The sequence below is a fragment of the Nerophis ophidion genome, linkage group LG05 (assembly GCF_033978795.1).
Source record: "Nerophis ophidion isolate RoL-2023_Sa linkage group LG05, RoL_Noph_v1.0, whole genome shotgun sequence".
Taxonomy (NCBI): domain Eukaryota; kingdom Metazoa; phylum Chordata; class Actinopteri; order Syngnathiformes; family Syngnathidae; genus Nerophis; species Nerophis ophidion.
In genome coordinates this window covers 1,257,977-1,280,567 of record NC_084615.1, presented here as the reverse complement: position 1 = coordinate 1,280,567, position 22,591 = coordinate 1,257,977, and the positions used below count along the sequence as shown (strand labels likewise).

The 22,591-nt window shown below is 45.9% G+C and overlaps 1 protein-coding gene across 4 annotated transcripts in view; it reads left to right on the top strand.

Moving 5' to 3' along the window:
• nexmifb (neurite extension and migration factor b) overlaps positions 1–16,234 on the top strand; it is a 406,603-nt gene extending 390,369 nt beyond the window's left edge. For 3 of the 4 annotated variants that reach the window (XM_061899679.1, XM_061899677.1, XM_061899678.1), the window contains 2 exons: positions 8,865–13,056; positions 13,661–16,234. In XM_061899679.1, coding sequence (XP_061755663.1) covers positions 8,865–13,056; positions 13,661–13,940 — 4,472 coding nt within the window. In that variant the 3' untranslated portion in view covers positions 13,941–16,234. Of the gene's footprint in view, positions 1–8,864; positions 13,263–13,660 lie in introns of those variants that run through there. The other variant, XM_061899680.1, reaches the window with a different exon arrangement.
• The last annotated feature ends 6,357 nt before the right edge of the window (positions 16,235–22,591 follow it).

The following is a 22,591-nucleotide window of genomic DNA, read 5'->3' as shown; positions in this document are numbered from 1 at the left end:
TCAGCAATATTAACTCCGAAACACAAAATATACAAACCCCGTTTCCATATAGGTTAGGAAATTGTGTTGGATGTAAATATAAACGGAATACAATGATTTGCAAATCCTTTTCAAGCCATATTCAGTTGAATATGCTACAAAGACAACATATTTGATGTTCAAACTCATAAACTTTATTTTTTTTTTTTAAATAATAATTAACTTAGAATTTCATGGCTGCAACACATGCCAAAGTAGTTGGGAAAGGGCATGTTCACCACGGTGTTACATCACCTTTTCTTTTAACAACACTCAATAAACGTTTGGGAACTGAGGAAACTAATAGTTGAAGCTTTGAAAGTGGAATTCTTTCCCATTCTTGTTTTATGTAGAGCTTCAGTCCTTCAACAGTCCGGGGTCTCCGCTGTCGTATTTTACGCTTCATAATGCGCCACCGATTATCCATGGGAGACAGGTCTGGACTGCAGGCGGGCCAGGAAAGTACCCGCACTCTAATACTACGAAACCACGCTGTTGGAACACGTTGCTTGGCATTGTCTTGCTGAAATAAGCAGGGGCGTCCATGATAACGTTGCTTGGAAGACAACATATGTTGCTCCAAAACCTGTATGGACCTTTCAGCATTAATGGTGCCTTCACAGATGTGTAAGTTACCCATGCCTTGGGCACTAATGCACCCCCATACCATCACTGATGCTGGCTTTTGAACTTTGCGTCGATAACAGTGTGGATGATTCGCATCCCCTTTGGTCCGGATGACACGATGTCAAATATTTCCAAAAACGATTTGAAATGTGGACTTGTCAGACCACAGAACACTTTTCCACTTTGCATCAGTCCATCTTAGATGATCTCGGGCCCAGAGAAGCCGGTGGCGTTTCTGGATGTTGTTGATAAATCAATCAATCAATGAATGTTTACTTATATAGCCCTAAATCACTAGTGTCTCAAAGGGCTGCACAAACCACTACGACATCCTCGGTAGGCCCACATAAGGGCAAGGAAAACTCACACCCAGTGGGACGTCGGTGACAATGATGACTATGAGAACCTTAGAGAGGAGGAAAGCAATGGATGTCGAGCGGGTCTAACATGATACTGTGAAAGTTCAATCCATAATGGATCCAACACAGTCGCGAGAGTCCAGTCCAAAGCGGATCGGCTTTTGCTTTCAATCAATCAATCAATGTTTATTTATATAGCCCCAAATCACAAATGTCTCAAAGGACTGCACAAATCATTACGACTACAACATCCTCGGAAGAACCCACAAAAGGGCAAGCAAAACTCACACCCAGTGGGCAGGGAGAATTCACATCCAGTGGGACGCCAGTGACAATGCTGACTATGAGAAACCTTGGAGAGGACCTCAGATGTGGGCAACCCCCCCCCCTCTAGGGGACCGAAAGCAATGGATGTCGAGCGGGTCTAACATGATACTGTGAAAGTTCAATCCATAGTGGCTCCAACACAGCCGCGAGAGTTCAGTTCAAGTGGATCCAAGACAGCAGCGAGAGTCCCGTCCACAGGAAACCATCTCAAGCGGATCAGCAGCGTAGAGATGTGCTTTGCATAGTAGAGCTTTAACTTGCACTTTACAGATGTAGCGACAAACTGTTTTCAGTGACAGTGGTTTTCTGAAGTGTTCCTGAGCCCATGTGGTGATATCCTTTAGAGATTGATGTAGGTTTTTGATACAGTGCCGTCTGAGGGATCGAAGGTCCCGGTCATTCAATGTTGGTTTCTCCAGATTATCTGAACCTTTTGATGATATTAAGGACCGTAGATGGTGAAATTTCTAAATTTCTTGCAATTGTTCTTAAAGTGCTCACGCAGTTGTGGACAAAGGGGTGTACCTCACCCTATCCTTTCTAGTGGAAGACTGAGCATTTTTTGGAAAGCTGTTTTTATACCCAATCATCAATCAATCAATCAATCAATGTTTACTTATATAGCCCTAAATCACTAGTGTCTCAAAGGGCTGCACAAACCACTACGACATCCTCGGTAGGCCCACATAAGGGCAAGGAAAACTCACACCCAGTGGGACGTCGGTGACAATGATGACTATGAGAACCTTGGAGAGGAGGAAAGCAATGGATGTCCAGCGGGTCTAACATGATACTGTGAAAGTTCAATCCATAATGGATCCAACACAGTCGCGAGAGTCCAGTCCAAAGCGGATCCAACACAGCAGCGAGAGTCCCGTTCACAGCGGAGCCAGCAGGAAACCATCCCAAGCGGAGGCGGATCAGCAGCGCAGAGATGTCCCCAGCCGATACACAGGCGAGCAGTACATGGCCACCGGATCGGACCGGACCCCCTCCACAAGGGAGAGTGGGACATAGGAGAAAAAGAAAAGAAACGGCAGATCAACTGGTCTAAAAAGGGAGTCTATTTAAAGCTAGAGTATACAAATGAGTTTTAAGGTGAGACTTAAATGCTTCTACTGAGGTAGCATCTCAAACTTTTACTGGGAGGGCATTCCAGAGTACTGGAGCCCGAACGGAAAACGCTCTATAGCCCGCACCTGTTTCCAGTTAGCCTGCACACCTGTAGGATGTGCCAAATAAGTGTATGATGAGCATTCCTCAACTTTATCAGTATTTATTGACACCTTTCCCAACTTCTTTGTCACGTGTTGCCGGTATCAAATTTTAAAGTGAATGATTTTCAAGCCATATTCAGTTGAATATGCTACAAAGACAAAATATTTGATGTTCAAACTCATAAACTTTATTTTTTTTTTGTAAATAATAATTAACTTAGAATTTCATGGCTGCAACACGTGCCAAAGTAGTTGGGAAAGGGCATGTTCACCACTGTGTTACATCACCTTTTCTTTTAACAACACTCAATAAACGTTTGGGAACTGAGGAAACTAATTGTTGAAGCTTTGAAAGTGGAATTATTTCCCATTCTTGTTTTATGTAGAGCTTCAGTCCTTCAACAGTCCGGGGTCTCCGCTGTCGTATTTTACACTTCATAATGCGCCACACATTTTCCATGGAAGACAGGTCTGGACTGCAGGCGGGCCAGAAAAGTACCCGCAGTCTTTTTTTACGAAGCCACGCTTGGCATGGCATTGTCTTGCAGAAATAAGCAGGGGCGTCCATGAAAAAGATGGCGCTTACATGGCAACATATGTTGCTCCAAAACCTGTATGTACCTTTCAGCATTAATGGTGCCTTCACAGATGTGTAAGTTACCCATGCCTTGGGCACTAATACACCCCCATACCATCACTGATGCTGGCTTTTGAACTTTGTGTCGATAACAGTCTGGATGGTTCGCATCCCCTTTGGTCCGGATGACACGATGTCGAATATTTCCAAAAACGATTTGAAATGTAGACTTGTCAGACCACAGAACACTTTTTCACTTTGCATCAGTCCATCTTAGATGATCTCAGGCACAGAGAAGCCGGTGGCGTTTCTGGATGTTGTTGATAAATCAATCAATCAATCAATCAATCAATCAATCAATGTTTACTTATATAGCCCTAAATCCCTAGTGTCTCAAAGGGCTGCACAAACCACCACGACATCCTCGGTAGGCCCACATAAGGGCAAATAAGTGTATGATGAGCATTCCTCAACTTTATCAGTATTTATTGACACCTTTCCCAACTTCTTTGTCACGTGTTGCCGGTATCAAATTTTAAAGTGAATGCCCTTCCATCCATCCATTTTCTACCGCTTATTCCCTTTCGGGGTCGCGGGGGGCGCTGGCGCCTATCTCAGCTACAATCGGGCGGAAGGCAGGGTACACCCTGGACAAGTCGCCACCTCATCACAGGGCCAACACAGATAGACAGACAACATTCACACACTAGAGCCAATTTAGTGTTGCCAATCAACCTATCCCCAGGTGCATGTCTTTGGAAGTGGGAGGAAGCCGGAGTACCCGGAGGGAACCCACGCAGTCACGGGGAGAACATGCAAACTCCACACAGAAAGATCCCGAGCCTGGATTTGAACCCAGGACTGCAGGAACTTCGTATTGTGAGGCAGACGCACTAACCCCTCTGCCACCGTGAAGCCTTAAAGTGAATGATTGTTTGCAAAAAAAATGTTTTGTCAGTTTGAACATCAAATATGTTGTCTTTGTAGCATATTCAACTGAATATGGCTTGAAAAGGATTTGCAAATCATTGTATTCTGTTTATATTTACATCTAACACAATTTCCCAACTCATATGGAAACAGGGTTTGTAGTTGAGGCAGAACCTCCGGTCATTTCCATCAAGTAGTGCACTAAATTGTGCCTCAAAGTCCTTTAAGGCCCGGTCACTCAACAAGCGACTGCACACAATTGACAATTTGACTCTCTACAGGAAATATTAATATCGGTGGGAAAAAATGTCTTCCCGCGACCTCAGCAGAAAAACCCATGTCGGTATATTCACCGAGGCTATTTAGGCTCCAAATGTGTGGGGAACCGGCGGCAAATAGCTGGCTGTGATCCTCCCGCCGCCTGACAAGTTGATGCTATTGCAATTTTTCCGACTCTGAGAGGAAGCGTATTCCTCTGGAGATTGCCATCATTAAATGATGTAGCGCGGCTGTACGCTTATCACGGGAAGTCGAGGGGGTTGTTGCAATGTTTCTGCAGGCCACGTCCCCTTGCAAGTTTCATTACCTCGCCGACTCAGTGGCGGATCGTATGCATATTCAAAGATGTGCTCGACGGCAGCACACCCGTGGCGAATACTGTTTGTTAAGCAGTCTTCCCCCCAAGCATTTATCATTACATCAATAATGATTTGGCGCATCTATCCAAAGATGGGCGACACTGCTAGTTAACCCCTGTAAATGCATTCATTATTTCGATGGGGTTTATTAGTTTTTCCTTTTTCTTTGGCAGGATTTAAAGAGTGCGTGTGGAACATCAGCACAGGGACCGCACAGAGGCAGGTGGAGGTGCTGTTGCTTGTACAGCTTCCAGCATTTGGGCTTGCCGGGTCCCTGGTGTGTTTGCTACCTGCCTCTGTGGCTGTGATCTAATTAGAACATGCAAACACATTTATCCGCCTGCGTTCAAGGCTGCGGTCGAGGATTTTGATTGTTCCTCGTCAGGAGGACGGACAAGACAAGCCGTCCGCCGCGAATGTATTGTCATTAGTACCACTGTTGGAAGCGTAATATTGCATATTTATAGACAGACACAAATGCGGGCTTCACGGTGGCAGAGGGGTTAGTGCGTCTGCCTCACAATACGAAGTTCCTGCAGTCCTGGGTTCAAATCCAGGCTCGGGATCTTTCTGTGTGGAGTTTGCATGTTCTCCCCGTGAATGCGTGGGTTCCCTCCGGGTACTCCGGCTTCCTCCCACTTCCAAAGACATACACCTGGGGATAGGCCCCTCCCACCTCCAAAGACATGCACCTGGGGATAGGCCCCTCCCACCTCCAAAGACATGCACCTGGGGATAGGTTGATTGGCAACACTAAATGGTCCCTAGTGTGTGAATGTGAGTGTGAATGTTGTCTGTCTATCTGTGTTGGCCCTGCGATGAGGTGGCGACTTGTCCTGGGTGAACCCCGCCTTCCGCCCGATTGTAGCTGAGATAGGCGCCAGCACCCCCCGCGACCCCAAAAGGGAATAAGCGGTAGAAAATGGATGGATGGATGCACTGTTTTAATTTACATAGGCGACTTGTGACTAGGGCTTCACGGTGGCAGAGGGGTTAGTGCGTCTGCCTCACAATACGAAGGTCCTGCAGTCCTGGGTTCAAATCCAGGCTCGGGATCTTTCTGTGTGGAGTTTGCATGTTCTCCCCGTGACTGCGTGGGTTCCCTCCGGGTACTCCGGCTTCCTCCCACCTCCAAAGACATGCACCTGGGGATAGGCCCCTCCCACCTCCAAAGACATGCACCTGGGGATAGGCCCCTCCCACCTCCAAAGACATGCACCTGGGGATAGGTTGATTGGCAACACTAAATGGGCCCTAGTGTGTGAATGTTGTCTGTCTATCTGTGTTGGCCCTGCGATGAGGTGGCGACTTGTCCAGGGTGTACCCTGCCTTCGGCCCGATTGTAGCTGAGATAGGCGCCAGCGCCCCCCGCGACCCCAAAAGGGAATAAGCGGTAGAAAATGGATGGATGGATGCACTGTTTTAATTTACATAGGCGACTTGTGACTAGGGCTTCACGGTGGAAGAGGGGTTAGTGCGTCTGCCTCACAATACGAAGTTCCTGCAGTCCTGGGTTCAAATCCAGGCTCGGGATCTTTCTGTGTGGAGTTTGCATGTTCTCCCCGTGAATGCGTGGGTTCCCTCCGGGTACTCCGGCTTCCTCCCACCTCCAAAGACATGCACCTGGGGATAGGCCCCTCCCACCTCCAAAGACATGCACCTGGGGATAGGCCCCTCCCACCTCCAAAGACATGCACCTGGGGATAGGCCACTCCCACCTCCAAAGACATGCACCTGGGGATAGGCCCCTCCCACCTCCAAAGACATACACCTGGGGATAGGTTGATTGGCAACACTAAATGGGCCCTAGTGTGTGAATGTTGTTTGTCTATCTGTGTTGGCCCTGCGATGAGGTGGCGACTTGTCCAGGGTGTACCCTGCCTTCGGCCCGATTGTAGCTGAGATAGGCGCCAGCGCCCCCCGCAACCCCGAAAGGGAATAAGCGGTAGAAAATGGATGGATGGATGGACTTGTGACTAAGAAGGGGGACCGGAGGGTGTGTTCCAACTATGGTGGGATCACACTCCTCAGCCTTCCCGGTAAGGTTTATTCAGGTGTACTGGAGAGGAGGCTACGCCGGATAGTCCAACCTCGGATTCAGGAGGAACAGTGTGGTTTTCGTCCTGGTCGTGGAACTGTGGACCAGCTCTATACTCTCAGCAGGGTTCTTGAGGGTGCATGGGAGTTTGCCCAACCAGTCTACATGTGCTTTGTGGACTTGGAGAAGGCATTGGACCGTGTCCCTCGGGAAGTCCTGTGGGGAGTGCTCAGAGAGTATGGGGTATCGGACTGTCTTATTGTGGCGGTCCGCTCCCTGTATGATCAGTGTCAGAGCTTGGTCCGCATTGCCGGCAGTAAGTCGAACACATTTCCAGTGAGGGTTGGACTCCGCCAAGGCTGTCCTTTGTCACCCATTCTGTTCATAACTTTTATGGACAGAATTTCTAGGCGCAGTCAAGGCGTTGAGGGGTTCTGGTTTGGTGGCTGCAGGATTAGGTCTCTGCTTTTTGCAGATGATGTGGTCCTGATGGCTTCATCTGACCGGGATCTTCAGCTCTCACTGGATCGGTTCGCAGCCGAGTGTGAAGCGACCGGAATGAGAATCAGCACCTCCAAGTCCGAGTCCATGGTTCTCGCCCGGAAAAGGGTGGAATGCCATCTCCGGGTTGGGGAGGAGACCCTGCCCCAAGTGGAGGAGTTCAAGTACCTAGGAGTCTTGTTCACGAGTGGGGGAAGAGTGGATCGTGAGATCGACAGGCGGATCGGTGCGGCGTCTTCAGTAATGCGGACGTTGTATCGATCCGTTGTGGTGAAGAAGGAGCTGAGCCGGAAGGCAAAGCTCTCAATTTACCAGTCGATCTACGTTCCCATCCTCACCTATGGTCATGAGCTTTGGGTCATGACCGAAAGGACAAGATCACGGGTACAAGCGGCCCAAATGAGTTTTCAGGTCTCTCCCTTAGAGATAGGGTGAGAAGCTCTGCCATCCGGGAGGAACTCAAAGTAAAGCCGCTGCTCCTCCACATCGACAGGAGCCAGATGAGGTGGTTTGGGCATCTGGTCAGGATGCCACCCGAACGCCTCCCTAGGGAGGTGTTTAGGGCACGTCCAGCTGGTAGGAGGCCACGGGGAAGACCCAGGACACGTTGGGAAGACTATGTCTCCCGGCTGGCCTGGGAACGCCTCGGGATCCCCCGGGAAGAGCTAGACGAAGTGGCTGGGGAGAGGGAAGTCTGGGTTTCCCTGCTTAGGCTGTTGCCCCCGCGACCCGACCTCGGATAAGCGGAAGATGATGGATGGATGGATGGATAATTCACTGTTAATTCCACGACTGTATATATCGGTATTTGTTGATATCGCAATCGGTAGTTAGGAGTCGGACATTAGCGGAATATCGGATATCGGCAAAAAAGCCATTATCGGACATCTCTAATGACTCGCACAAAAATGAGTTGATTCAAGTTTATTTTGGGGTATGATATTTTTAATGAGGAAAAGTTGATACTATACAGTATATCATCAATCAATCAATCAATGTTTATTTATATAGCCCCAAATCACAAATGTCTCAAAGGACTGCACAAATCATTACGACTACAACATCCTCGGAAGAACCCACAAAAGGGCAAGGAAAACTCACACCCAGTGGGCAGGGAGAATTCACATCCAGTGGGACGCCAGTGACAATGCTGACTATGAGAAACCTTGGAGAGGACCTCAGATGTGGGCAACCCCCCCTCTCTAGGGGACCGAAAGCAATGGATGTGGAGCGGGTCTAACATGATACTGTGAAAGTTCAATCCATAGTGGCTCCAACACATATTCTTGTTAGCAATATTAAAAAGCCTTCGAGTTTGAGGCATCCTATTTCATGTGTCCTAGTATAAACTGGATTTGTAGTTTGGTTGCTGACATTTATATCACAAGTGACAATACAACTCTGACTCTTTTTTTGTTTCAAAGTACCGGATGGGGAACTGACACACCTTTCTTTTTTTTTTTAATTGATGGCAGCTTATATTAAATTAGGTAAAGGCCTTACAAAACTACATGTCAAATTCTAAGTAGCAGCAACTAAATATCAAGGCAGCCGAAGAAATTAATAAGAGGTTGTCTTTTAATTTACAATAATTGTTGAAATAATTGAAATATCCTTTCTTTGTTTCAACAGGGGTATGTGAGCAGAGCGGTGATCTGAGTCTACACAGACTTGTTGATGCTGCTCTCTCTCCATCCTTACCTCAACCTGCTGCCGAGTCATCCCAGCGGGTGTGCCCACCGCACCAGAGCAGCACACCCGCATCCCCAGCTCTCTGCTTCCCCCTCCCACTTGGCACCGATCCCTCTCTCAGTCTCACCGCAGCTCCTTCCCATGAGGTTCCAAACGTAGTCCCCCTTTTTCACGACATGTCCAGTCCCGCATCACTTCCCAACCCGGCTGGAAGCTCCTGGGGCCCGGCGGGAGACACCCAGAAGAGCATTCGGTTGCCTGCTGTCACCTCTCTGTCGATGACAATGATGGAGCCTGACAACGTTTCTACTCTGGCGGAGGAGTGTCTCCTTCAGCCGACACGCACCTGCCTTGGTTGCTTTATTGAGACCCGCGATGCCACTTCAGTACAAAACCCACCGCACGAGCCTAGCACAAGCCCTAACTCAGAAAATGGACTTAGTGTACGGATAGGGGACGTGAACCGAGAGGACTTCTCTGACATCAACAATATCAGCATTCAGTGCCTGAGCCATGCGGGGGAGGCGGTGAGTCACTACGGAGAACAGCTCCTCTCTGACCAGCTACTTAGCTTCCCCCTGCCCAAAGCCCCCGATGAGGGCAAGAGAGCTGAAGGAAACAAAGCAACAAATGACTGTGATGACCCCGAGGACGATGCAACAACTAAGAACTTATATGAAGGACTGTTATTGGACAAAGTGAGTGGGGAAGAGGTACTGCTGGCGAATGCCAGCCAGGACTGGGGCTACTTTGAATCCTTCATCAGCGAGAGCAAGATGGAACTGCTGGACCTATGTTCGAAAAACGAGCTGTCGGTCAACCTCTTCTCAGAAGAAGATGTTGATAATTTATTTGATGACGAGGACGACGACTCGACTTTAAGCAGCGACGTTTGTTCGCTGAAGATTCGGTATGAGTCGTTTCAGGACAACATGAGGGAAAAAACAAATGTGCTTCAGGAGGAGACACAGTTAAATTTCTTCCCCAGTGTCCTGGCCAACTCTGCCAAGAAAGAAGAAGGAGTAGGAGTCTTGAGGAGAAGCGTTGAGGAGCTTCAGCCCAAAATCGATGAGCTCGTCCTCGAAACAGGACAGGAGGAAACGCCAGGGGACTGCAACGGTCAGAGCCCCCTTGACGGCTCCCAATGCTCACCCATGTCACCTCCTAAAATCAACTATGTAATCGATTTTAATTCCACGGAGGAATCAGGGGAATTCAGTGATGACAGCTCCTGTACTGGCTCCTCCTCAGACACTGTGCAAGAGGGCAAATATAAGAAGGGGCACTCCAAAAGATTCTTCAGCCCCTCCAATCCACTTAACTACGGCTTGCGCTCTAAGAGAAAGGTCCGATACAGTGATGATTATTTATATGATGTGGATTCACTTGAAAGTGAGAAGAATGCAGAGAAAAAAGACAAAACCCCATTAGGTCAGAAAGAGGAGGAAGATGTAGACTGGTGCCCCAAAAAAAGAAGGAAATCATGTCGTAAAGACCCACCCGTGGTCATCAAGTACATTATAATCAACAGGTTTAAAGGAGAAAGACTAATGTCAGTGAAACTGGGAAAACTAAACCCTGCGGACGGTACCGTGAGCTTGAATGCCAACACAATCAGCAAATATGAGACACTGGCTCCTCTGAAAGATTTCTGGCAGGAGAAGCAAAGAAAGCGCCAGGAGCAGCTCAAGCTGGTGTCCAGAGAGAGACAACGTGGTTTTCATCTTAACGGACGCCACCATCGTCCTTTTCATTCTAATCATCCTAAAAGGAAATACAAGTTCGCTAATAGAATTAAGGTTCAGAGGATTCACACAGTGCAACAGACAGTCATTGTGCAGAACTCCCTGCCCGCTGATCAGGCCCACGGAGATGTCACTAAAGACCAGGCCACCCCAATGGTGGAGGAGATAATAGCAGCCCCGGGCATCCCGCTCACATTGGACATAAACTCTATCTCAAACATGGTGATAACCAAGAGTCGCTCACAAGAGAGAGAGGAGAGAGAGGGGAGGAGATTGGGAGGAAATAAAATAGTTAGGATAAGAAAATTCAAAAGTGAGGCGAGGCTGAGAAGCCAGAAAATGAATGCGGCCCAAGAGCAAGAGAGGAAGAGCGTGACAAATGAATCGGACACCATTGTCGCTACAGCAAACGCTGATGATCCGTCTGCTGGGCTAAAAGATACAAGCATGAGCGCCGCCACAGCAGAACTTGACTTCTCTGATAATGCCACCACAATTGAAACAGACAAAGAGAAGCAATTTGTTTCGTCCTCCGACTCCCCTGACAAAGCACCATCCTCAGAAGAGGTCGAAACAGGCGTTTCTGTCATCCCGGGGGGGTATCTGCAGACCTTGCTAGATGCTACAGACTCCTCTGGAGGTACATCCATCCCATATTTTTCCCAGCATTCGTCCAGGCAGCAATATCCTGTGGGCCTATCCCTAGAGGAGAAACAGTTTTCTTCTCTTCAACTTGCTCAAAGCTGTGTCCTCTCCCCTCCCTCAGAATCAGAGCTTCAACAGTCTCCCCAGAATTGTCCCAGCTTCCCCCAAATGTGGCATCCACAACTCTGCAACAATCATAACCAGAACTTTGGGCCTGAGACGCCTGAAACCCCAATTTTACCCAACAACTTCCCGACTGTTGTCCCGTTAAACGAAAACCTGCCAGTGTCTAACTACAGCCATGTCGACCCTGAGGGTGAACAGATACTTTATGAGAAGAGCTATCTAACTGAGCCAGGGCTACAGTCTGGGGCAGATCTGCAAGTGTGTCAGTCTACCTGTTCGGACGGCCAGGTGCAATACCAGAGAGGGTCTCTATGTACAGACAATGGAAGACTCATCAGCTATGACTCGGTAGGCTCCTTGTCAGCCTCAAGCAATTACAGTTCACTAAGCCTCAAATCGTGTGAGCGAGAAGGTGAGGAGGAGGGCAGAGACAGTTTCTTAGCCCACTGCAGTCCTAAAATGGTGATTCAGCAGAGTGTCGATGCCCTCACACCCCTCAGGGAGTCCTCAGACCTGCTGGACATCTCTAACTTCACTCCTGACAAATTTAGACACTCGTCATTGTCGGAGCTTTCCCCGCCTGAGACGCCCAACCTCTCCCCTCAGGTCGCGGGGCGTGACATGAAAATACCAGCAAATGTTGGAAAATACCAAGATGTAAACGATTTGACAGTGGAGCGCAATAGGGATGTTAAATGGAACTGTGACCTTATACAGCAACAGGAGCACACAGGAAATTCCTACACCGTAGAAGATAGTCAGTTTCCACTGCACAATTATAACAACCAGGATGTCGTGTGTGTAGATACAAAGGAGCTGGGGGTTACGGACTTCGATGAACAGACCGATGAAATGGCAGGGCCCAAAAGCATAAAGGCAAAGAGGAAAGGCAATTACAAACAGACAGCTGCCGGACAAAGCCCAAAGAAAGTCCGGGCCCCAAGAACCCCTAAGTCTGAAAAAGTAAAGTCTCCCAAACCGAATTCCCGTTCCACCAAAAAGATCAAAGCCATGTTAGAGGGTAAAGCAGCCAAGAACCAGGCAGACGGGTGTGGTATAGGCTTGCCTGACAGTACCAGCACCGGGGACTGGTCTGGCCCTGGTTGGTCGGAGAGCAACAGTCTCGTCGGAGATGACCAGAGAGAGTTTGAGGAGCCCTCAAACATTCTGTCGAACATTGTCTCCGGCATGGCCGAGGTCCAGAGATTCATGATGGCATCCATTGAGCCGCTGTGGAACCCCATGTCTGAGGCCGGTATGCCCGCGGAGGCCAACAGCCTCAACCTGAAAACCCTGAAAATCTTGGCAGGCACTGAGTCGGATCTGAAGAAAAAGGGTGCCATGCTAACAGGGGCTGGGAGAGGCAGAAAGGCCGGGGGGAAAGGAGGGAAAAACCAGGCCAAATTCAACCCCACTCATCCCTTATTTCCTCAACTCGCTCTGGGCTGCGACATGTTTGACAAACCCAACTTCATCAACCCCGGGCCTGCGCACAAAAAGCTGTACCGTCACAAGACCAGCGCAAAGTTCCCCCGCATTGAAACACTAAAGGGGAAGCGAGCTGAGAGAGACCCCAATAAGGACATAGCACTGATGACCTCTTTTGAGAAACTGAGGTAATATTTTGTTATCAGCTGCTGTTGCACCCCCCCCCCCCCCCCCCCCCCCCCACTATACCTGAGCCCTCCCTCACAAGCATACCTTCACTGACGCTATGCCAGAGCTGCATGAGAACTACGTTCCCCTTGATTTCTCTCACTTCCTTTTTAACCCCTGAAGGAAATGATTATCTGCATGAAAAAAAAAACAAAAAAAAACAAACAAACTTCTTGTACTTTGCAAAACTACCTATTGAGTGATTGTGTCGAGCTTGATTGAGATTTTGGAAAAACGACCACGGCTGCATTTTCCCTTGCTTTTGTTGTTTCTGCTTTGTTTGTTCTTCTTATAGTCGTTTGTTTTTTTTTAATTATATATACATATATATATATATTTTTTTCCTTTGGTCCAAGGGGAGGGAAAAAAAAAAAGAGAATAAGCTTTGAAAACTGTTCTGTAAGTTTTTTGGAGGAGTTTTAGTTTTTTTGGGTAATTTCTCAGCAAAAGCTGCGAAGTATGTATTTACACCCCCGCATCCCCCCCCTTAAAGATGTAGCTATATACACAAATGCATTGAGTGACATCTACGCACCCCTCCTCCTCATCTGTTTTTGTATGCAGAATGTGGATGTCCTGTTGTTGCCGTCCTTCATACACTGCCTGGCTCATTTCAAGAGGAAAACCTACACTTAACGAGCCCTATTTAATCCCGAGGCATCTTGAAAACACAAGATGGGACCGTTTTGTATCGATGACATATCAGATGTCCCCTTTTTCTCCCCCCCTCCAGGTCGGAATGATTTCCTTTATTGAGCTTTTTTTTTTTTTTTTTTTGGGTTTGTTTTTTTTCTTCTGGAGCGGTTATCCACATTTCCATTTTTACGCCTTGCAAAGTCATTAAAGCTCCACCCCTCAGAGTATTTTTGTCATTGTTGTTGTACAGGGACATGCAATATTTGCAAAAAAAAAAAAAAGAAAACGAAAAAAAAGAAGAGATAATTATACCTTAAAAATCAATGTGCCAAAAGTAACAATGCTGTGTAAATGACCTCTTATGTATGTGTGAATATTGGCTGTTCCGATTTTTCTATCTACTGGAATATTGACTCCTTACAGAGACTTGTCACAACAGGAATTCTTTGTTTGGGACTCTGGTCTCTCTTGTCTGATGAAAAAGGCACCAACAGCTGGCAGTGGTGCACCACCACTCACTAAACCAAATCAGAACCACTCTCCTTGTCCCACCCGCACACACACACACACACACACACACATCGTTTGCCAAATTCAATTTACCTCAACATCGCCTGGCGCTGGAAAAGCGACGAGGAGAGAGACAAAGGGGAAATGTGCTCTGAAGGCTCCTGCAGAGGAAGAGAAAGGACAAGATGAGGCATTGGAACAAGCTTTCTGTGGACCACGGAGAATGTAGTACAGATGTTTGAGGCGCGGCGAGGAAACGATTCGAAAAAAACAACAAAAAACTGTTTTGGGCAGTTTGTCACACACAGAGATTCAAGATGCACGCGTACGGTCCTGAATGCGGCATTTCTTTTTTGCAGTTAATGTGAATGTGAACGCAGTTTTCGGTACAAATGGAATCGCCAATCTTGTAAATGAAGGAAAAGCATGTCTTTTCATTACGTTTAACCAATCAAAAATATTGACTAATCATCTCACTCTTGTTTAGTTTGCACCACGTGCTTACAACTCTGTGATTTCTGTTTTTTTGGGTTTTTTCCCCCCCCCCTCCATAATACTTTTGTTGTTTTCAGTTGTTTGGCAGAACCCCGATATCACATTAGTGCACAATTTAATAATAATGAAAAAGAAGAAGAAGAAGCATATTTATACTTTTTTATTAACTACTCATTTGTGAATGAACATCAAGAATTGAACCTACAATCAAACAGTGACAAATAGCTGCAAAAAGATAATTTTATATACGTGCAAAGTTGCAGCTTCTTTTACAGAATAACACACACACGGCCTGCATTTGTGTTGATTTCTTCTTTAAGCCAACGGATGCAGACGTTTGACTTAAAAACAGGCCTTGTCACTCCAAAAAAAAAAAAATCTGGCACAAGCATGATGGTAATAAGACTCAAAATCAAACATGTTTTTTTTTTTTGTATTATTTTCCCTCTGCCATGATCCTGCATTGCTTATTTCCAATATATCAGGGTTAGGACCAAGACGAGCTGCTGATGGGAAGCTCCACTTGGGGTGTGAACCCATTTAGTCTGCCTTCTCTCATTTCTGCCTATTGTCAAATTGAATGTACTTAACCTGAGTTTTTTTATTTTCTTTTATTATTATTCTGTTTTGAAAATGTGCCACTGTTGAGCTGCCTCATTTTAACGGTGCTAAGAAAGCTGACTTTTTTTTTTTTTACGTTGTCGTTCTGATTTGTTTTCCCATGCGTTAACAAAACAAAACAAAAAAATGCAAACAAGATTAGGTTCCTAATCCTCCTTATGAATGTATATTATAATGTTACGTTTGATGTATTCACTTCATGATTCTTTGACATTGATTGGAATTAATTTTGCTCTTTTCATTAAAAGATCGCCAAGCTTTATATATACTGTCTAGAGTTGTTACCAGAAGGAATCTTACTGAACTCTTGACACAACAAAATCTTGTATATTTTTTGTGTGCCAATTTGTAACATATTTTGTAAGTGTATATTTTTCTTAGAAAGTGCTGTGAAGTATTTGTGTGTGTGTGTGTGTGAGTAACCTTTTATGCGCCTCGATGGGCAGTGGAAAGGATATACGATGACACGTTTCTGGTTTTAAAAACCAAAATATGAAAGTATCAACAAAAAACTAGAACTATTTACATTTTGTTGGGAGTTTTTTTTTTTGTAATAAGACCATGATCTTGTTGTGAGAGTGTTGTGTTACTGTGTAAAACACAAATAAGCAAATAAAAAAAAAAAAGAAAACCTGGGGAAAAAAAAATATAATTTGTGAACAATTTGCTGTTTTATAGATTTTCATGTCAATTATTTGAGTATTATTTGTTTTTTTTTTGTTTTGTTTTTTTGTTGTAACTGTTGCAAAGGTTTTAAATATTTGTGATCAAGCCTGTATGGTGATAATGTAATATTGGTAACTTGCTGAGTTTTGTAATAATGTTTATGGAGTAAATATACAAATTAAAATAAGATTTTGAATGCTGCTTTCTGAAGAGAGATGGCTTGTGTTTTTTAACTGTTGTTGTCACTCATTTTTAATGACTTTGTTGTAGGATTCAGACTGTTTCAAAGGAATTAGGAGATTATAAGATTTGTGATACACTTAACAACACATCCAACCTATTAGCGGGCTTGTGTTAGTCAAATAGCCCAGCAGCTAACAAAACCCCAAACCAGTGGAGTTGTGCAAATGGTAAATAAAAACAGAATACAATGATTTGCAAATCCTTTTCAACTGATATTCACTTGAATAAACTGCAAAGACAAGATACTCAATGCTCCAACTGGAAAATGTGTTATCTTTTTGCAGATATTATTTCATTTGGAACTGGATGCCAGCAACATGTTTCAAAAAGGCTGGCACAAGTGGCAAAAAAGACTGAGAAAGTTCATGGCTGCTCATCAAACACTTATTTGGAACATCCCACAGGTGAACAGGCTAATTGGGAACAGGTTGGTGCCATGAATGCGTATAAAAGCAGCTTCCATGAAATGCTCATTCATTCACAAACAAGGATAGGGCGTGGGTCACCACTTTGTGAACAAATGCGTGAGAAATTTGCCGAACAGTTTAAGAACAAAATTTCCCAACGAGCTATTGCAAGGAGGTTAGGGATTTCACCATGGTCCGGAATATCATCAAAAGGTTCAGGGAATCTGGAGAAATCACTGCATGCAAGCGATGATAGTACGGACCTTCGATCCCTCAGACGGTACTGCATCAAAAAGCGACATCAGTGTGTAAAGGATATCACCACATGGGCTGAGGAACAGTTCAGAAAACCACTGTCAGTAATTCATGTTAGTCTCTACATCTGTAAGTGCAAGTTAAATCTCTACTATGCAAAGCCAAAGCCATGTATCAACAACACCCAGAAACGCTCGAGTTAATCTAAGTGGACTGATGCGAAGTGGAAAAGTGTTCTGTGGTCTGACAAGTCCGCATTTTAAATTGTCTTACGAAACTGTGGACGTCGTGTCCTGCAGAACAAAGAGGAAAATAAAGTTTAAAAGCATCTGTGATGGTATGGGGGTGTATTAGTGCCCAAGGCATGGGTAACTTACACATTTGTGAAGGCACCATTAGTGCTGAAAGGTACATACAGGTTTGGGAGCAACATATGTTGCCATTCAAGCAACGTTATCATGGACGCCCCTGCTTATTTCAGCAAGACAAAGCCAAGCCACGTGTTACAACAGCGTGGCTTCATAGTAAAAGAGTGCGGGTACTAGACTGGCCTGCCTGTAGTCCAGACCTGTCTCCCATTTAAAATGTGTGGCGCAATATGAAGCCTAAAATACCACAACGGAGACTGTTGAACAACTTAAGCTGTACATCAAGCAAGAATGTTAAAAATTCCACCTGAAAAGTTTCAAAAATTGGTCTCCTCAGTTCCTAAACGTTCACTGAGTGTTGTTAAAAGGAAAGGCCATGTAACACAGTGGTAAAAATGCTCCTCTGCCAACTTTTTTGCTACGTGTTGCAACCATTACATGTTTGATTATTTGCAAAAAAAAAATAAAGTTTCTCAGTTGGAACATTAATTATCTTGTCTTTGCAGTCCATTCAACTGAATATAAGTTGAAAAGGATTTTCAAATCATTGTCCATCCATCATCTTCCGCTTATCCGAGGTCGGGTCGCGGGGGCAACAGCCTAAGCAGGGAAGCCCAGACTTCCCTCTCCCCAGCCACTTCGTCTAGCTCTTCCCGGGGGATCCCGAGGCGTTCCCAGGCCAGCCGGGAGACAACACCTCCCTAGGGAGGCGTTCGGGTGGCATCCTGACCAGATGCCCGAACCACCTCATCTGGCTCCTCTCCATGTGGAGGAGCAGCGGCTTTACTTTGAGTTCCTCCCGGATGGCAGAGCTTCTCACCCTATCTCTAAGGGAGAGACCCACCACCTGGCGGAGGAAACTCATTTGGGCCGCTTGTACCCGTGATCTTGTCCTTTCGGTCATGACCCAAAGCTCATGACCATAGGTGAGGATGGGAACGTAGATCGACCGGTAAATTGAGAGCTTTGCCTTCCGGCTCAGCTCCTTCTTCACCACAACGGATCGATACAACGTCCGCATTACTGAAGACGCCGCACCGATCCGCCTGTCGATCTCACGATCCACTCTTCCCTCACTCGTGAACAAGACTCCTAGGTACTTGAACTCCTCCACTTGGGGCAGGGTCTCCTCCCCAACCCGGAGATGGCATTCCACCCTTTTCCGGGCGAGAACCATGGACTCGGACTTGGAGGTGCTGATTCTCATTCCGGTCGCTTCACACTCGGCTGCAAACCGATCCAGCGAGAGCTGAAGATCCTGGTCAGATGAAGCCATCAGGACCACATCATCTGCAAAAGTTTTATTTACGAATTACACAATTACAAATTCACTGGTTTTGGCTTTTGTATATAGGAGTGAGAGTGGTGGTGTGGTTAGTACGTCTGCCTCATTGTTCAGTTCTTATTTCAGCTTGGATCACTGTGCTGGTGTGGGTTTCTTCCAGATATTCTGGTTCCTCCCACATCCACAAAAACATGCATGTCAGGTTCATTGGAGACTTTAAATTGTCCATAGGCGTTAGTTTGCATGCAGGGTGTACCCCGCTTATGCTCAAAGTCAGCTTGGCGAGGCTTCAGATGACTCCTGACCCTGACCACGCGGTACCAGAACATGTAGAGCAGGATTATAGGCAATGATTGTCAGGACTAGGACCATGACTTGGATTGTTTTTCCGACGCAAAGGAAAATTGGCGCGAGCCAGACGTGAATGTAAGTACATGTTTAGTTTTAAAAACTATAACTAACAAATGTGAAGTGAAGTGAATTATATTTATATAGCGCTTTTTCTCTAGTGACTCAAAGCGCTTTACATAGTGAAACCCAATATCTTTTTTTTTTTTTTTTTTTACATTTAAACCAGTGTGGGTGGCACTGGGAGCAGGTGGGTAAAGTGTCTTGCCCAATGACACAACGGCAGTGACTAGGATGGCGGAAGCGGGGATCCAACCTGCAACCATCAAGTTGCTGGCACGGCCACTCTGCCAACCGAGTTATACCGCTTCTAATAAAAGTTTCAATCAATCAATCAATCAAAGTGTAGCTGCCATGATGTGCAGTGATGTTTTTAAATGACCGCAAGTCTTGAACTATAAGTATTTCAGTGGTTGGAATCTTGCGCTTTTGCACGATATACTAGTTACTATGGTAATTAATTAGTTGCTATGGCAATCTAAGTCACAGCAGCTCAGACGAGGCCCCAAGCAGTGGGGGTGGGGGGCATTTCCAAAGAGTGTCAGCCCGAAATGTGGGTGTCAGGGACAGACGTGGAAGGAGATTTTTACAACAAAGTTCTAAAGCTTTGTTGTTATATATCAGATAGTATATTGTATTTTTACCCTTTGCGTTCATATTTCGCTGTTTGTCGCGTTTTTGCTTGATTGTAAAATACGTCGATCGAGAGTGGGTGTGACGGTCATATGTTGTCAATATTTAGTTTTTTATCGTTCATAGAAAAATTGGCGGAGAACAAAACATGACTACTGCCAACAAAAACGAGAACCAAGGCATGAAACACAAAACTCAATAACCGTGACCTAAAAAACAAAAAACTTACGTGGCATGGACAGAATGATACTACAGCAATGGCATGGCATGAAGGCAGTTGAGGAATATGAAAAGTTGCCAGGCTGACGTCCTGGCAACTTCCGGTTTAAATAATAGACATGATAAGTACAAACAGGTGTGAGACATGAGGACAGGGGCGTGACATCAGGGCAAGGTGGAAACTAATGAGTTGCTATGGAAGTAATAAAAACAAGGAAGTGCAGGAACAAGAACTCCTTCCATCCATCTTCCTCCGCTTATCCGAGGTCGGGTCGCGGGGGCAACAGCCTAAGCAGGGAAACCCAGACTTCCCTCTCCCCAGCCACTTCGTCCAGCTCTTCCCGGGGGATCCCAGCCGGGAGACATAGTCCTCTCTGCTTCTGCTGTCCTCTCAGCTCCTCTCTGAGCTGCCACCTTATGGTGGTAGAGGACTTTGCGTGTCCCAATGATCCTAGGAGCTATGTTGTCCAGGGGCTTTATGCCCCCTGGTAGGGTCTCCCAAGGCAAACAGGTTCTAGGTGAGGGATCAGACAAAGGGCAGCTCGAAGACCTCTATGAAGAAGAGAAAACATGGACCCGATGTGAAGTTGACCAATGACAATTATATGTATGAGTGTAGCATAAAAGTTGTATGTACCGGGGATTCTCAAACTGTGGTACGCCAAGTGAGACCGGGCGGTATAGCTCGGTTGGTAGAGTGGCCATGCCAGCAACTTGAGGGATCCAGGTTCCATCCCCGCTTCCGCCATCCTAGTCACTGCCGTTGTGTCCTTGGGCAAGACACTTTACCCACCTGCTCCCGGTAAATGTAACTTAGATATTGGGTTTCACTATGTAAAGCGTGTTTAGTCACTAGAAAAAATGCGCTATATAAATATAATTCACTTCATAAGGAATCACTTAAAGCAGTGGTCCCAACCACCGGGCCGCAGAAGAAATTTTTATACATTTTTATAAAAAAAAAATGTATAAAAAATCAACATAAAAAACACAATATACACTTAGAATTAGTGCACTGACCACAAAAACCTCCCTTTTCCATGACAAAAACGTCCCTTTTATGTATAGCTCGGTTGGTAGAGTGGCCGTGCCAGCAACTTGAGGGTTGCAGGTTCGATTCCCGCTTTCGCCATCCTAGTCACTGCCGTTGTGTCCTTGGGCAAGACACTTTACCCACCTGCTCCCGGTAAATGTAACTTAGATATTGGGTTTCACTATGTAAAGCGTTTTTAGTCACTAGAAAAAAAGCGCTTTATAAATATAATTCACTTCATAAGGAATCACTTAAAGCAGTGGTCCCCAACCACCGGGCCGTGGCCCGAGTGGTACTGGGCCGCAGAAGAATGTTTTATACATTTTTATTTAAAAAAAAATATATATATATATATATATATATATTTTTTTTCATTAAATCAACATAAAAAACACAATATACACTTACAATTAGTGCACTGACCACAAAAACCTCCCTTTTTCATGACAAAATCGTCCCTTTTATGTATAGCTCGGTTGGTAGAGTGTCCGTGCCAGCAACTTGAGGGTTGCAGGTTCGATTCCCGCTTTCGCCATCCTAGTCACTGCCGTTGTGTCCTTGGGCAAGACACTTTACCCACCTGCTCCCGGTAAATGTAACTTAGATATTGGGTTTCACTATGTAAAGCGTTATTAGTCACTAGAAAAAAAGCGCTATATGAATATAATTCACATCATAAGGAATCACTTAAAGCAGTGGTCCCCAACCACCGGGCCGCAGAAGAAATTTTTATACATTTTTATAAAAAAATGTATAAAAAATCAACATAAAAATCACAATATACACTTAGAATTAGTGCACTGACCACAAAAACCTCCCTTTTTCATGACAAAAACGTCCCTTTTATGTATAGCTCGGTTGGTAGAGTGGCCGTGCCAGCAACTTGAGGGTTGCAGGTTCGATTCCCGCTTCCGCCATCCTAGTCACTGCCGTTGTGTCCTTGGGCAAGACACTTTACCCACCTGCTCCCAGTGCCACCCACACTGGTTTAAATGTAACTTAGATATTGGGTTTCACTATGTAAAGCGCTTTGAGTCACTAGAGAAAAGCGCTATATAAATATAATTCACAATTCACAGAATTCCCTCGCCCGTATGCGGGTCACCGGGGCCCCCCCTCTGGAGCCAGGCCCGGAGGTGGGGCACGATGGCGAGCGCCTGGTGGCCAGGCCTGTTCCCATGGGGCCCGAAGAGGCAACGTGGGTCACCCCTCCAATGGGCTCACCACCCATAGCAGGGGCCATAGAGGTCGGGTGCGATGTGAGCTGGGCGACACCCGAAGGCAGGGCACTTGGCGGTCCGATCCTCGGCTACAGAAGCTAGGAACAAGAACTGAATGTCTAAAAAAACAAAAACAAACATGACCAAAACAAAACATGAACCCATAGACATGACAATGATTATCCCTGCCATTGATGTGTATTTCTGGTCTTGTCATCCTCGTCCGGACAGAATCAATCAATCAATCAATGTTTATTTATATAGCCCCAAATCACAAATGTCTCAAAGGACTGCACAAATCATTACGACTACAACATCCTCGGAAGAACCCACAAAAGGGCAAGGAAAACTCACACCCAGTGGGCAGGGAGAATTCACATCCAGTGACACGCCAGTGACAATGCTGACTATGAGAAACCTTGGAGAGGACCTCAGATGTGGGCAACCCCCCCCCCTCTAGGGGACCGAAAGCAATGGATGTCGAGCGGGTCCAACA